At 45.4% G+C, this 16,424-nt stretch overlaps 1 protein-coding gene across 2 annotated transcripts in view; it reads right to left on the bottom strand.

The window, feature by feature from the left end:
* MRPS15 (mitochondrial ribosomal protein S15) overlaps positions 1-4,385 on the bottom strand; it is a 42,488-nt gene extending 38,103 nt beyond the window's left edge. The window contains exons 1-3 of one of the 2 annotated variants that reach the window (XM_081335393.1): positions 4,183-4,385; positions 3,400-3,462; positions 2,866-2,941 (exon numbers count right to left, since the gene is read on the bottom strand). In XM_081335393.1, coding sequence (XP_081191519.1) covers positions 2,866-2,941; positions 3,400-3,462; positions 4,183-4,279 — 236 coding nt within the window. In that variant the 5' untranslated portion in view covers positions 4,280-4,385. The other variant, XM_081335392.1, reaches the window with a different exon arrangement.
* Positions 4,386-16,424: the final 12,039 nt, after the last annotated feature.

Here is a 16,424-nt window from a genome sequence, read left to right as displayed (position 1 = left end):
ATATCAATGGGTTCATTCTTCCAAAAATACTTTCTAAATGGTCTTTCTTATTCCAAAGAATATACACAAAAACAGAGGAAAAATTTCTTGACGATTCAAATGCACTGACTTGGAAAAGGAAGTTGGCAAAGGAAGAAAGCTAGAGTAAGGCTGAAGAAAATAGAGGTTTCAATCCATTAGATGAGATATTATATTAACTAAATGTTTGAATATGGTGGAGAATAGATAATTGCTAGAAATAGAAGTATTATAACTAGAAAGATAAGATTTGTAACTAGAACATTAGATTTTGGTACAAGAAGGGAAACAGGAAAACGTTAAGAAGTTTGAATAAGGGAATCTTGGTGGAGCAGTGGGCTAAAGCCTCCTTAAGTAACACCAGCTGCCTGCAATTAGTGCAGGTTCGCATCCCACCAGGCTCAAGGTTGACTCAGCCTTCCATCCTTCCGAGGTAGGTAAAATGAGGACCCAGATTGTTGGGGGCAATTAAGCTGACTTTGTAATAATGCCGCTTGGGGTGTGTGTGAAAGCCCTAATAAGCAGGCATATACATAGAATGAAGGCTACTGCTAAGCTTGTAAGCCGCCCTGAGTCTTCGGAGAAGGGCGGGATATAAATGGAATTAAAATTAAAAAAAAAACTTTTAGTTACCCAAATATAACTTACTTTGAAATTATAAACAATAGAGACATTTTGAATACTGATGTGAAATTAAAAAAGCGAAAACAGGATACTGATTGAACACATGGATATTAAGTGCAAATGCAATTAAGAAACGTTTGATCAGAAAAGTTATCTAAAACTGATATTATTAAGAGAAAAATGTAACAATGTTGATATTTAATTGTATATTAATAACAATAAGAATTGTATTTGCCTAGTGTGGGAAAACAGGTACTACCGGAAGAATAGAGGAAACATTTGATGGTGTATTATTGGATCTAGGTTGAAGAGATGGTTGCATTGATAGAGATTGACTCAGAAACAGAGCTTGTTAAGGATTGTATGATAAAATGGGCCCAAAATATCCAGGAAGTCATTACAATGGACACGTGGGAAAAGATTTGGGTGAGGAACGTAAAATTCACACAAGCTCAAAATTTAAGAGAGAATTTTTACAAAATGTTTTATAGATGGCATTTAGATCCCAAAAAGCTTGCAAGTATGTATCCGAATTATCAGCCTAAATGTTGGAGGTGCGGTGATGAAGATGCAACATATTTTCACATATGGTGGACTTGTAAAAAGGTTAAGGCTTTTTGGATAAAAGTCTGGTGGAATATGCAGAAGATTTTTAAACAGAGGTTAAAGTTTTGTCCGCAATTTTTTTTGTTGGGAATAATTACAGATGCCACAGTTGTGGACACCAAGTTGATGTTGAATTTAATTACGGCGGCAAGACATTTGATAGGCCAATACTGGAAGAAAGAGGAACTGCCGACCATAGAGGAGTGGACTTTAAAGGTTTCCGACCTGGCAGAGATGGCGAAGATTTCGGCCTATTTGAAAGATCATTCGCAAGAACGCTATATTATGGAATGGAGAAAATGGATTGATTTTATCCAGAACAAGTATAGGGTTAAGAAGTTTTATGTAGCATTTGAATAAGTCTTCTTTCGTTTTTTTTTCTTTATTATCTTAGTTTTTTTTATACATATTCAATATTATTATTATTTGTTTTACCTTATATAAGCTAGAGAGTGATGGATTTTAGAGTTTATAATTGTTAGCATATGATTGTTTATGATTGCTTTTTATATATATACCTTGTATCTAGCTCTGGGAAGTCGGGGGGGGGGGAGGGGGGGAGGGGGGGAGGTAGGGAGGGGGGAGGAGGGAGGGGGAAGGGGGGATTCTTAAAGGAAAACTGTATTTTAAAACTCTTCAATAAAAAAAAAGAGATGGTGTTAGACTTCCGGAGAAAAAAGGAGGAACCTGCCCCACTTTACATTGGAGAGAACTGTGTAGAGAGTTTCCTCCTTTAAATTTCTGGGAGTCTACCTCTGTGTAGATCTGACCTGGAAAGTTAACACAACCCAGGTGGCTAGAAAGGCCCAACAGAGGCTTCACTTTCTTAGGGTCTTGCGGAAGAACAGGGTAGAACAAAAGCTAATGACCCTCTTTTACCGGTCTACTATAGAGAGCGTCCTCTCGTATGGTATTGTGGTTTGGTATGCTGGTCTGACAGCTGCGGATAGGAAAGTATTACAGAGGGTAGTGAGCACAGCACAAGACATTGTGGGCTGTTCCCTGACACCACTGGATGACATCGCCAGGGCTCGTTGCCTTGGAAGAGTGAGGAAGATTCTCAGGGATGACTCACACCCTGGACGGTATCTCTTTACTCTCCTACCATCCGGTAGGAGATATAGGAATATAGCCAGCCGTACCAACAGGCTGAAAAATAGCTTTTATCCGTGGGCTGTTAGGCTTTTAAATGGGACATAATCTTATGCAGAATTGACTTGGGAGGCCGGTGTGTGGTGTAGTTGGTTCACATAGTGTGGTGGGATGGAGGGTTTGTTGTCACTGTGTGTTGGGGGAGAGAGCACGGGGGCGGGGGGGGGAGGCTCAGCTAATCTCAATGTACACATGTTGTACTTGTGACAATAAAGGTTTATTATATTATTTATTATTATTAAGAAGTTAATATATACAACTGAATTACTAAGGAACACTTTGTCTATTAAGTGTTTGATTGTAAAACAATGAAGGGTGGGTATTTTGTGTGATTGTATCTTGGGAGCTTTTTTTCTTCCAACTGTAAAATAGATGACAGAATTGTCACCAAGGGGCACTAGAAACTCTGTTCTCCTCTTCCCCCCCCCCACACACCCATTTCACATCAATCCCTGCAAATCTTACTTGTCTATAGCTGAGACATTGGCATAATCTTTCCTCAGCGTTGTACCAGGCAGATCATCCAAATGGCTGGGGATAGCTGAAAAGAAAGGGCTTGAAACATAATTGCTCTCATTATAAACTTTTTTTCAGCAATTATTTTTCTACAGTAGCCAAACAGATATCTGTAGATACCCCCAAAATGGAACTTTAAGAGTTTCAAGGTCCCCCTCAATTCCCTGGTGGTGAGAAAGAAGGAAGTGGAAGAAATTGCTACTTTTGTAAGATCAATTGCTCAGAAGTCAGAAGCAAATGCAGCCCTCCAATTTTCTGAGCCAATGTGTCTATTGATATGAAAGGGAGGGAGGTACCACAATACTATCACCTTTTATTTTTCCATTTCAGTGGATCAGGGCTTGGGATTACGGACAAATCTTCAAATCCATAGAAACAAAGAATCCTCAGCAACCAGAATCCAAACCATTTACTAATTTATATTCTGCCTTTCCACCCCGAAGGGCACAATGAGAACCAAGCTGAACAATTTATAATATATACCTTCTTTTTTTTTCCGGACAGGCCTGGCATATTCTCTGATTATTTGGAGGAAAGTGCTCTTCCCTGAAAAGACAAAAAAACGTATACAGAACCAGTTCAGAACAACACGCTGGGACAATGATGGAAGTCATGCAGTAACAAAATTTAACCTGACTCTGTGTGGAGAGATTAAGTAGCCTGTTAGCCTAAGAGCATTTTTTCCGATTTTGAAGAACCAGCTAGTTTTTCTCGTTGCCTGCTGTTCAAGAAGACGGAGAAGAAAGACTCACAAGCCGGGTGACTGCTTGTTTTTAACCTCAGGGCAGCGTTTTCGAGATATCTTTATGCATGATCGAACAAAAGGGCTGGGTTCCCGAACACGCGAAACTGAAACAGGGCAGGCGAATTTGTACCGTGAACAGCCAGATGTTATTCAATTCCTGCCCTTTTTTAAACCAGCCTGCAGAGAAGCTCCCAACCCCAATGGAAAGACTCTTTCCTCCCGCCGATGCGAATCAGGTCCGGGCGACGCCACGAACCTCCCTCCAGCCCTACCAGGCCGCGATCCTCCTCGCCAGAAACGGGGCCGATTCGAGAGCCCCAGGCGGGCAACTCCATCGTGGCCAAAGCCGAATGTACCCCTCCATCCCCGCATCTTGCCCTCGTGCAGACAGAGCAACATCGGTGCTGTAGTGCGACGGCAGCGGGGGAAGAGGTGCAGACCGCAGGCAGGGCAGGGCAAAGTAGAGACAGATGTTGCCCCCTGTCGGCTAGACGTCTGGCCGCCCGCTAGCCCTTCCTCACCCGGCCTTTGACGCGCCGCCTCCGCCGCCCCCGCGAAGAGCTTGGGGCTGCTACCCCCGGCAAGCGCTGAGGCGCCGCACAGCACCAGTCGGAGCATCACTGCCGGTCACGAGCCGGTCGCCGCCGCCTTGCGCGTCACAGAGCGCGCCGAGGACACCAAGTGCGACGTACAGGGAGGGGCCAGCGGGCTCGCGCATGCGCCCTGGCTCAGCGGAAAGCTGTGGGAAGATGGCGGTTGCTTAATGCTGACCTGATGAGTCGTTTCCGGAGGGCACGTGACATCAACTGGTGAATCCAGTTGTACATGGCATCATTTAATGATCAGAACTGAGAGTTGTATCTTACCTTACATCTGCCTTGTCAGAGAGACTGAGAGTTAACATATTGCAGCAATCCCAAAAGGCGGAAGAGTGCAGTTGACATTTGGCTGAGGTGTAGCATTCAGGTTTCTGAGGGTTACAGTTTTGTTTCCCTGAGGCAGAGAAATGACCAGACAAAAGCAGGGATTATTTTTTATTATTTTCCTCCTTGACATTCTGTGGGTTTTGCTTAAAAGTCCTGTCCCATTTTATTTAGGAATGCTGAGGAAAATGGAGATTGACAAAGCAGATGACTTGAAGAATTTGTCAGAAGTTGCAACGCAAATGTTCAGTGATGTAACAAACTAAGGGCAAATTGTAACTCTTTTGGTGCCTTTGTTGCCAAACACTTGAAGCAGCATCAGGAAAGAGGCATCAACACTTTGGCAGAGATTATCATGGACAAAAGAGAATGGCTGCTGCATCACAACACTTGCCTAAGTGAGAGACTCCTGGCCTTTAAGCTGCCTTTTTCTAAAGCTGCCAGGTAATGCTTCTGCTGCCAGTGTCAAAGCCATTAATGGTACTGTTCTTTTTTATAGAAAGGCTTCGTTAAGTTATTCTATGTAAAGGAGATTGAAGGCAGCATCAAAAACATTCTGGTGGCTTTTGTAAGCATGGCTAGCCTAGGAGCAAGCTTGGCATACTTGATCCGGTAAGCCAAAGGAGGCCCTCCAAGTAGAACCAGCTTGGATGTGTCTGTTCCCACTGTGAATAGAAAATTGAGATAAAAGGACTGAAGCCCAAGACAGCATATCTTCTGGGCCCTGGATGGCCTTGGGCATGGGATAAAGACTGTTGGATGTTCTGAGTAGTGATCCGTTTGTACAGGATGATGATCGGGCCTGAACTTCCATCTTCTTAGATTTGAAAAGTTTTTGGTCCAGTGTCTAAAGACTTCCAGGTGCAGTGTACTCATTATCCACCACTGAGAGAAAAGGCATGGCATCCTTCAGACTTTCACCAACACATTGTATTCTCTAATGGCCTGACTGGATTGTTTTTCCATTTTTCTTTCTACTGCCCTTTCTTTGAATGTATTACACTGCCATCAGCCCCCTGGATCACATAAAGCTGCTCCCTGCAGTGGAGCTTGGTCTACAAACATGTATGAAGTTATTTGGAACCAATGTAAATGGCTGTCTGAAACTGAACAATACTCTTGAAGAATTTTTTAATATGATTCAGTTTTGATTTTGTACCGTAACTTTTTTTTCATAAAACCTTTATATCCAAGTTAACAAGATGTAGCTGTGTATCAGCGGGGTATTTTGAAAACCCCTTTTTTGAAATCTTTTCCTCTATTGAGAAGCCAGCCTTTTGGGGGGTTTTCACCACCCTGCTTTTATTTTCGATTCTCAATTTAAAGAATTAAGAGTCATGCTTGCACTTAAATGTTATTTACCGTAATTGTAGGAAAAAAACAACCTCAGTGAATTAGCAGCATGAGATAATGTAATACATGCAGACATTCTAACTTCTGGGCAGCTCTTTGGGTGACCTCCAGATGTCCTGACCCGTGGCCCAGACATTCCTTTGAAGTCCTTGGAGACTTTGTTTTTTTTTTTTAAAAAAAAAGACTCCCTGTTGTCTTTTTTGCCTGCCTGATGTGTTTCTACTTTTCTCAAGATAGACTATTGCCTAAACAAGTTTGTCTTTGAAGATATTTGACTCCCTTGGATTATAAATATAGAGAAGCTTGGAATTCTTATTATTGGTTTTTGAATATAATTTCCTGGATTACAATTTTGACATTTTTATTACATTTTACTTATTCCCACCACCTACTTCTATCATTTTTTTAGTTCTGTCTTTTACTTTTTACTTTTACTTTTTTGTGTGCCTTCTTTATTTCTTTTTCTTTTCTCATTTTTTATGCTTTTTGGGGTAACTTTTTTTTTTGCCCTACTATTTTTCCAGATACCTCCTATTTTGCTCCTATTACTTTTCCCTGGTCTCTCTCTCTCTCTCTCTCTCTCTCTCTCTCTCTCTCTCTCTCTCTCTCTCTTTTTGCTCCCCTTTATTTGTTTATTTTTGTGGATCCCCATATTTCTTACTATTTTTACTACTTTGATGGTTCTCTCCTAACCATTAGAGGCCTATTGGATTACAAAATTTGGCCATTTGGCAGAGACACCATACAACTTGAAGACAAAAATGAGCACCTCTAACTCACGGCTTTCCAGCCTTTTCACCCATTTTACCACTTTTAGGATAAGGCAAAGTCCAACTACAACCAGTCACCCAGCAAGGTGTCAGAAGCGTGACCAAAAAAAAAGGAAAAAAAATGATAGTCCTCGATTTACAACAATTCGCTTAGTGACTGTTCAAAGTTATGACAGCACTGAAAAAAGTGACTTATGACTATTTTTCATACTTATGACCGATGCAGCATCCCCAGGGTCATGTGATTTACATTTGGATACTTGGCAACCGATTCATATTTATAATGTCACATTGTTCCAGGTTCATGTGATTCCCTTTTGCAACCTTCTGACAAGCAAAGTTAGTGGGGAAACCGGATTCACTTAACAACCAAGATACTAATTTAATTTCTGTCTCTCCCCCTCTCTCTTTCTCCCTCCCCCTCCCTCCCTCTTTCTATCTCTCTTTCTCCCTCTCTATTTCTCTATCTTTCCCTCTCTATTTCTCCCTCTTTCTCTCACCCTCTATTTCCCTCGCCTTTTCTCCTCTCTCCCTCTCTTTCTTTCCCCCTCTCTCTCCCTCTCTCTATTTCCCTCCCTCTTTCTCCTTCTCTCTCCCTCTATCTCTCTCCCTCTTTCTCTCCCTCTCAGATCTGGTATTTTTGTCTTCCCTGAGCCGGGGGGAACATGAATATCTCTGTCAGGACCCACCTCAATCCACATCTTAGGAAATAAGAACTCTTGGATGCAAGTTTAGTCCAAAAGGAAAATGTTTACTAGGATGGAATCGATTGTGGGAATACAAGACGGAATCTGAGAAAAGTTACATTTCAATCCTATATAAACCATTCCCATTCCAGCCCCTCCCCTCATCCATTTGGTCAGGCTGTCGTCAGTTGCTAGGTGTCAGGTCCTTCCATGGGAAAGGGAACTCTCCTTGGTTTTATGGTTATTGCTTTCCTTTTCAGTTGTAAATGAAGATACAATCCAGACCTGTCTGTCCCCCCTCCCTTCCCCAGTAAAACATCCCCTGTTGTTTGAAAATCGCTTTAGTAACCATCCTCTCCCCCCCCCCTCGGAGAGATGGCAGAATCCCCAGAAATAGCACGTTGTTCTACCTATAAAATTATGAAATGTGATATAAATGGATTCTGACATTCGGCTCTCCTTTCAGAAAAAAGATGAGTCCATCTGTGGGGAAAGAAAACATATAAATGTTAGCCTGGTTTGTTTGGATATTCTGTATGAAACCTCTTAAGCAACTTAGGTGCTTTAACATGGAGTTTGTTAACCCACTCATTTTCTGAGGAGGGGAGGTGTTTCCATGCCACTAAATATTGTATCGTTCCATGGTGTTTTCTGGAATCTAAGATTTCTTTCACTTCAAAATGTTGTTTTCCTTCCACCATGATGGGGGGTGGTGGTGGTGGGATTTTTTCTCGTAGTGGTGATTGTTGTTCTCTCTTTAATAGACTGCAGTGGAAGGTTGGGTGTATTCGTCTAAGATTTTTGGGTAGTTCTAATTCAACTGTTACTGGGTTTATGATTCTTTTAATTGGAAAGGGTCCAATATATTTTGGTCCTAGTTTTTTACAGGGTTGGAGTGATTTCAGGTATTTTGTGGATAAATATACCATCTCTCCTACCCTAAATGGTGTGGGATCGGTTCTTTTTTTGTCTGCCTGTGTCTTGTATGCTTTTGCTGGCATCTTCCAACGCTTTCCTAACGATTGGCCATGTATTTTGTAATTGAGCAATCCATTCCTTCAGATCAGGGATAACCGGTTCTTTTGGGGTTAGTTCTGGTATTGGGTTGAAACTCTGGCCTGTAGCTATTTGAAAAGGAGTGTAACCTGTGCTTGAGTGGACTGCATTATTATATGCTACTTCTGCAAAAGGCAGTAGGTCCGTCCAGTCGGACTGCTGAAAATTAATATAGCATCTCAGATATTGTTCAAGTATATTATTAAGTCTTTCAGAAGCTCCGTCTGTCTGAGGATGGTGACTAGATGACAGTCCTTGGGTGGTTCCTAAGAGGGATAAAAATTCTTTCCAAAATGCCGACGTAAATTGCACCCCTCTGTCAGATATGATGCGTTGTGGTACCCCGTGCAATCTGTAAATATGCTGTACAAAAAGTTTTGCTAATGCTTTTGCAGTCGGGATTTTTTGGCAAGGTATGAAATGTACTTGCTTAGAGAACAGATCTGTGACAGTCCAGACTACGGTGTTTCCATTACTTTCTGGCAGTTCTACGATAAAATCCATGGCTATTTCTTTCCATGGGGCTGAGGGGTTTGCCACCGGTTGTAACAGACCTGGCGGTTTCCCTTGCAGTCTTTTGGCCATCGCGCAAATTTGACAGCTACCCACATAGCTTTCTATGTCCTTTTTCATAGATGGCCACCAAAATTGCCTTTTAGTTAAGTGTAAGGTTTTTACAAAGCCAAAGTGTCCTGCTGATTTTGTATCATGGCACAGTTGCATGAAATTGATTCTCTGTGTGGCAGGTATATATAGCTTCTCCCCCACCCACGGCAGTCCATCTTTAATTGTGCACACATGTTTATTTTTCTGGAACCATTCATCACTTTCCAAAGATTTCCTGAATTCTATTCCAGTTTGGCTATCTACCTTCGGCTTCATTTTTTCTTGTGCCCTGGTGGTGACTGGTGCTGCCAGTTGTTGTTCCGGTACAAGTGTTTTAAAGTCAGTAACTCTTGTGCTGTTATTTTGGGGCATGCGGGATAATGCATCTGCCAGGAAGTTCTTTCCCCCCGGTAAGTATTTGAGAGTGAAATTGAATCGGTGAAAGTGTTGGGACCAGCGGGCTTGCTTAGGAGTGAGCTTCCTGGGCGTTTTTAGTGCTTCCAAATTTTTGTGGTCTGTCCAGACCTGGAAAGGTATTTTATTTCCTTCTAAAAATTGGCGCCATGTTAGTAATGCCCACCTCAACGAGAATGCCTCTTTTTCCCATATTGGCCAGCGTTGTTCTGTTTCTGTGAGTTTTCTGGATGTGTATGCGCATGGTTGCAATGTCCCCCCATCATTTTCTTGTAATAGTACGGCTCCTACCGCTACATCACTCGCATCTGCCTGTATTACAAAAGGTTTGTCGGGATCTGGGTGTTTTAGGACAGGTTCAGCAGAAAAAAGTCTCTTTAGCCTCTCAAATGCTGCTTGACATTCCATTGACCATTTCAGAGGCTGGCTGGGTTTCACGGGTGACCCCCCCTTCGTTTTCAACAAATTTGTGAGGGGCATGGCTATTTGGCCAAATGCGGGGATGAATTGGCGGTAGAAGTTTGCAAACCCCAGGAAACTTTGCAATTGCTTCCGTGTGCGGGGGGGGTGCCCACTCTAGTACTGCCCTGACCTTCTCAGGGTCCATTTCGATGCCCTCTGGAGATATGCGATATCCCAGGTAGTCGATTTTTTCCTGATGGAATTCACACTTCGATAATTTAGCATATAAGTGGGCAGCTCGCAACTTCTTCAGGACTGCTCTGACTAGTTTGATATGTTCCTCTTTGGTTTCTGTGAAGATAAGGATGTCATCGAGGTAAACCAGGACCCCCTTATATAGGTGCTCTCTCAGCACGTCATTAATTAATTGCATAAAGACTGCGGGGGCCCCTTGCAGTCCGAATGGCAATACTTTGAATTGATAGCACCCCATTGGGCAGTTGAATGCAGTCTTCCATTCGTCTCCTTCCTTAATCCTAATACGGTAGTATGCTTCCCTCAGGTCTAGTTTGGTAAAAATCTTTCCTTTCGATAGGTGGGATAACATATCCTTCATTAGGGGAAGGGGGTACAGATTACATTCACTAATTGTGTTCAAATTTCTATAGTCCACAACCAAACGAAAGGACCCATCCTTCTTCTCCCTGAACAGAACCGGGGCGGCCACTTTGGGTTTGGCAGGCTCAATAAATCCTCTTTCTAAGTTTTTCTTTATGAATCTCTCCATTTCTGCCATTTCCCTTGGGCTCATGGCATACATCCTGGGTTTTGGGAGTTTTGCCCCAGGTTTGAATTCTATGGTGCAGTCTGTGGGGCGGTGGGGGGGAAGCTCATCTGCTCTTTCCTCACTGAAAACCTCAGTCAGGTCCCTGTATTCCTCCGGTATCTCTGGTAATCCCTTCTCTTTCCCCACTGCTGCTGTCTCCTCCCTCTGGGTTGGGGGGGTGCTTTTGGAGTCTAAGTTCTTCTGCCCCCCCTTTGGGAAATTGAGTTCTGCTGTCCTCCAGTTTATCCCGGGGTTCCATTTCTTCAGCCATTCCAGTCCTAGGATCATTGGGCATTCCATGCCTGGGGCCACTATAAACGTTATGTCCTCCTCATGGGGCCCCAGTGATAGGTGGATTGGTAAAGTGGCTAGGGTGGCTGGTCCTCCCCCTGCTATTGTCCCATCTAATTGACTAAAAGAGATTGGTTGTTTTAGCCTCCTCACTGGGATGCTCAATCTCTCCACCAGCGTTGGGCTGATAAGGCAGCGGATGCACCCAGAGTCTATCAGAGCTTTTATTTTGGCTGCTTCAGGCATAGGGGAAGCTAATATAGTCACTGTCTTAAATATGGGTGGAAGGGGTCCACTTACCAATGGTTCTCCCTCTGAGCTGTCTTCCGAGTTGTCCACCGTCCCTGCGGTGCTGGCCGGAGTCCATTCCCAGTTCCTGGCAGGAATTGTGGACTCTACAGCCTCTGTCTCCTTCATGGAAGATTCTTTTGTGTTGCCTTGGGGCTTCCCCGGCTTCTTGGAGGATGATGCCTCTGGTTTTCGTGGGGGGGCTTTTGAACGACATTCTGCAGCACTGTGGCCCTCTCTCCCGCAGTTGAAGCAACTTGTTGATTTTTTGGCTGTGGCTGGTGGTTTTTCCCCCTCGCGTGTTTGCTCGGGTGGCAGGCGGCCCCATGGTTTTCCTCTGCGGTGTCTCTTCAGTAGGTCTATTTCCACTTCCTCCGCCAGGATGTACCAGTCGTCGAGGTGGGGTGGGTCTCCTCGAGGCAGGCAAGCATCATACAGGTCGTAGTTCAGACCGTCTTTGAAGTGGCTAAGGAGGATGTCTTCTGGCCAGTTCAGCTTGCTGGCAATGGCTCGGAATTCTTGGGTATAATCAGCCACTGCTCGCCTGCCCTGCCTCACCGTTTTGATTCTCTCCCGGGCCTTACGGTCAGCCAAAGGATCCTCGAACCGTCGCCTCAAAGATGACATGAATCGGTTGAAGTCGTTGAGTTCTGGGGCGTTGGAGTCATGCAAGTTCACCACCCAGTCTGCAGCCATCCCGTCCAGGGCAGATTGCACAATTCGGATGCGTGTTTTGTCACTGGGGATGTCCCGTCCATACTCTTCCATGTAGCTGAGGACTTGGGTTAGGAAAAATCCCAGTCGTGATGGCTCCCCCTTGAATTTGACTTCCAGGGGCGGGAGTCTTTGGCTGGAGCGTTGTCTGCGCCGTGGCCGGTATCGCTCCTCATCCTGGTCCCCATCTGTGGTTCTGGGGGGGGGAGTACTGCTGAGGCAGCAATTCCTGTTCCATTGGATGGCCCCGGGGTTTCAGGTGTTGGATCCCCTCCGTTACCTTTCCAGTTGCGTCCCCAGGCGCTGCCTCGGTTGCGATTTTCAGCTCTCTCCTCCCTCAGTGAACTCAGGGTTGCTTTCATCAGATCAATGGCCTTTTCCAGGATCTGCTCCTCCTCGCTGGCGTGCAGGGAACTCTCCATCTCTTGCCTCCATTCCGGTTGGTGGTTACTACGCCTCAGGGTCGTTTCTCCCGAAGCCTTTTCCCACTCACTTTTCCTTCCAACGCCCATCGACCACCGGGGTTTTCGGTCGTACTGCTCCACTGCTTCTTCCCCGGGGGAATATGCTGCTTCAGCTTCCCATTGTCTCTGGGATTCCATTTGGGGGGAAGACTCCCCCTCCATGGGGCTTCCCTCCTCTCTTGCTTCGTCGCCAGACATTTTATTTGTTGCAAAGTCCCCCGGTAAGGTTTTCCCTTCCAGGTTGACTCTTAAAGCAGATTCCGTCTACTGTCAGGACCCACCTCAATCCACATCTTAGGAAATAAGAACTCTTGGATGCAAGTTTAGTCCAAAAGGAAAATGTTTACTAGGATGGAATCGATTGTGGGAATACAAGACGGAATCTGAGAAAAGTTACATTTCATTCCTATATAAACCATTCCCATTCCAGCCCCTCCCCTCATCCATTTGGTCAGGCTGTCGTCAGTTGCTAGGTGTCAGGTCCTTCCATGGGAAAGGGAACTCTCCTTGGTTTTATGGTTATTGCTTTCCTTTTCAGTTGTAAATGAAGATACAATCCAGACCTGTCTGTCCCCCCTCCCTTCCCCAGTAAAACATCCCCTGTTGTTTGAAAATCGCTTTAGTAACCATCCTCTCCCCCCCCTCGGAGAGATGGCAGAATCCCCAGAAATAGCACGTTGTTCTACCTATACAATTATGAAATGTGATATAAATGGATTCTGACAATCTCTTTGTTTTTCGAATTTGACCTCTATCTGCAATTGGCACTTTTCATGCTATAAGCAATTTTTCCTAACAAATGCAACATATAACCTGGGCTAACTCCGCAAGGAGATATCAGATCTGCAAAGCTCGTGGTTTTTTGGTGTTTGCTGAGCCGGGGGAACATGAATATGTGTTTGTTTTTCGTATTTCAGCTCTATCTGCAATGGGCAATTATCATGCTATAAGCAATTTTTCCTAACAAATGCAACATATAACCTGGGCTAACTCCGCAAGGAGACATCAGATCTGCAAAGCTCGTGGTTTTTTGGTCTTTGCTGAGCCGGGGGAACATGACTATGTGTTTGTTTTTCGTATTTGAGCTCTATCTGCAATTCGCACTTTTCATGCTAGGAGCAATTTTTCCTAACAAATGCAACATATAACCTGGGCTAACTCTGCAAGGAGACATCAGATCTGCAAAACTCGTGGTTTTCTGGTGTTTGCTGAGCCGGGGGAACATGAATATGTGTTTGTTTTTCGTATTTGAGCTCTATCTGCAATGGGCACTTTTCATGCTATAAGCATTTTTTCCTAACAAATGCAACATATATGTTCTATACCAGCTTGCTACCAACCCTGCAGAAAAGGCAGGGACAACCCCTTTTACAAGAAGGCAAGAGGCTGGAATTAAGCCTGCCAAATTTATTGATACAAAAACAAACGGAACAAGACACGAACCAAAAAACAGGAGCATTTCAAGCGGTTGCCTTCAGCAAACCAGCCCTCCCACGCATTCCCCTTTTATACAGTTCAGGGCGTGGCTTCTCTCTGCCTCCTTCCGAGGTGCCCCATTGCCTTCCTCTGTTTACTCCTGATTGACTGCCTCCTGCGTCGGGTGTCCTTGAACAGGGCCAGCTGTGGGACATCTTCATCCACGCTGTCAGGCTCACACAGCTGGTTCTCCATCGTGACCAGGTGGGAGGGGCCTGGCTGTGGGCTGTCATCAGCAAGCTCTTCAACACCCCCCTCCTCCTCTGAGTCGTCCAACCCAACTGCCGAACCCACAGGCTGACCCTGAATCACAACAATATAACCTGGGTTAACTCTGCAAGGAGACATCAGATCTGCAAAACTCATGGTTTTCTGGTGTTTGCTGAGCCGGGGGAACATGAATATGTGTTTGTTTTCCATATTTGAGCTCTATCTGCAATTGGCACTTTTCATGCTATAACAATTTTTCCTAACAAATACAACATGTAACCTGGGCTAACTCCGCAAAGAGACATCAGATCTGCAAAACTCGTGGTTTTTTGGTCTTTGCTGAGCCGGGGGAACATGAATATGTGTTTGTTTGTTTGTTTGTGTCAATAAATTTGGCAGGCTTAGTTCCAGCCTCTTGCCTTTTCTCCAGGGCTGGTAGTAGGCTGGAACAGAACAGTTTGCCTGCAACCTCCCACCCCTTATTATTATTATGGAGCAGCTATGTGCTGAGAATGCCCAGCTTGCCCAGCAACTCGCTTTGTTGGCAGCTCAGGTGGCTCAATTGCAAGCTCAGGTCCATGCTGCACCCCCACCATCACCACCATCCAGGAGAAAATGCCAAGTTGTGATGCCGGATAAATTTAATGGCAATCCAGAACTGTTTCCTGCTTTCCTGGGACAATGCCAGCTCTTTATCAGCGTGAGAGCAGCTGATTTCCCCACTGACCAGGATAAGATGGGGTTTGTGTTAAGCCTTCTTTCGGGTGATGCTGCTTATTGGGGCACGCCTCTGCTGGCTCAACCTAGTCCATTATTGGACAACTTTGTGGGGTTTTGTGATCATATGCGTCTGATGTATGAGGACCCTATAAAGACGCAGACCGCTACTCGATGCTTGAAAGCTCTGACGCAGGGTCAACGCCCCCTACAGGGCTATATCAGCGATTTTCGGCTGCTTAGCCAGGATTCCACCTGGAATGAGGCTGCGCTTGTGGATGCCTTCTAGGATGGATTGTCGGAGGAGATGTTGGATGAGCTGGCCCGTGTGGATATTCCCTCAGACCTGAATGGGCTGATCCATCTCTGCCTGCGGATCGATGCTCGGTTGCAGCAGCGAAGGAGTTGCTGTGCCACCCCACAGACCTCTGCAGCCCCTGTTGTGCGTGAGACCCCAGTTCAAAGGGAGGAGCCAATGGAGCTTGGTGCCGCCAGGTCTCGTCTATCGGTGACTGACATGAACAGATGACGATTGGGGAGGTTGTGTTTTTACTGCGGGGACCCTGGGCATTTGGCTGCTTTTTGCCCAAAGAAGCGACAGCCGGCATCAGTGACCGAGTCTGCCCCAAGAAAGTCCCCTACTTTTGTGTCAGGAAACGCCCCGAGCCTGATCTAGACGGTGTGATAGATCAGGCATCCCACAACAACACTGAGCGACGTCTTTCCGATGCTGCCTGTAGACCTCCACGGCATCTGATATTGGAGGCACATCTGATCCTTCCTGGCAAGCCAAAGGGGATTCCAGTCCATGCCTTAATTGACTCTGGGGCCACCACAAATTTTATGGACTCAGCATTTGTGGCCAAATGGGCTGTTGCCCAGTGGATCTGCCCATGTTAGTGGAGACTATCGATGGTTGAGTGCTCCTGTCTGGGCCAATTAAGGCCACCACGCAACCATTATGTATGGCCATCAGTTCCCATGTGGAGGCCATATCACCTCAGATCTGCATTTCCCTGTGGTCTTGGGACTGGCGTGGCTCTGGGCGCATGACTTGGTCACCTTCCTAAGCTTGCAGTGCGTGGACCACACCCGCCATATCTGTGCCGGTCAGGTGGAGGGTTCCCCAGGGGTTTCCTTGCCTCCCGAACTGTCCAACTTTGCTGATGTGTTCAGTGAGACAGAGGCGGATCAATTACCCCTGCACAGGCCCTATGATTGCCCCATTGATTTAGTCCCTGATGCACCTCTCCCAGTGGGGCGTTTGTACTCCATGTCGGACCCCGAGTTGGCTGCATTGTGGGACTTTCTGGAGAAGAATTTGGCTCGCGGTTTCATCTGGCCCTCGTCCTCGCCAGTGTCTGCACCCGTGCTCTTCGTTAAAAAGAAGTCCAGCAAATTGCGGCTTTGCTGCGATTATAGGAAACTCAACGCCATCACGGTGCGTAATCGTTACCCGCTGCCCCTCATCCCCGAACTCTTGGACCGACTCCGGGAGGCTAAGATCTTCACGAAACTGGACCTGCGTGGAGCTTACAATCTCGTCAGGGTTCGGCCGAGTGATGAG

This window comes from Vipera berus (genome assembly GCF_964194415.1).
Source record: "Vipera berus genome assembly, chromosome: 9".
NCBI classification, from domain to species: Eukaryota; Metazoa; Chordata; class Lepidosauria; order Squamata; family Viperidae; genus Vipera; species Vipera berus.
This window is presented reverse-complemented; position numbering and strand designations above follow the sequence as displayed.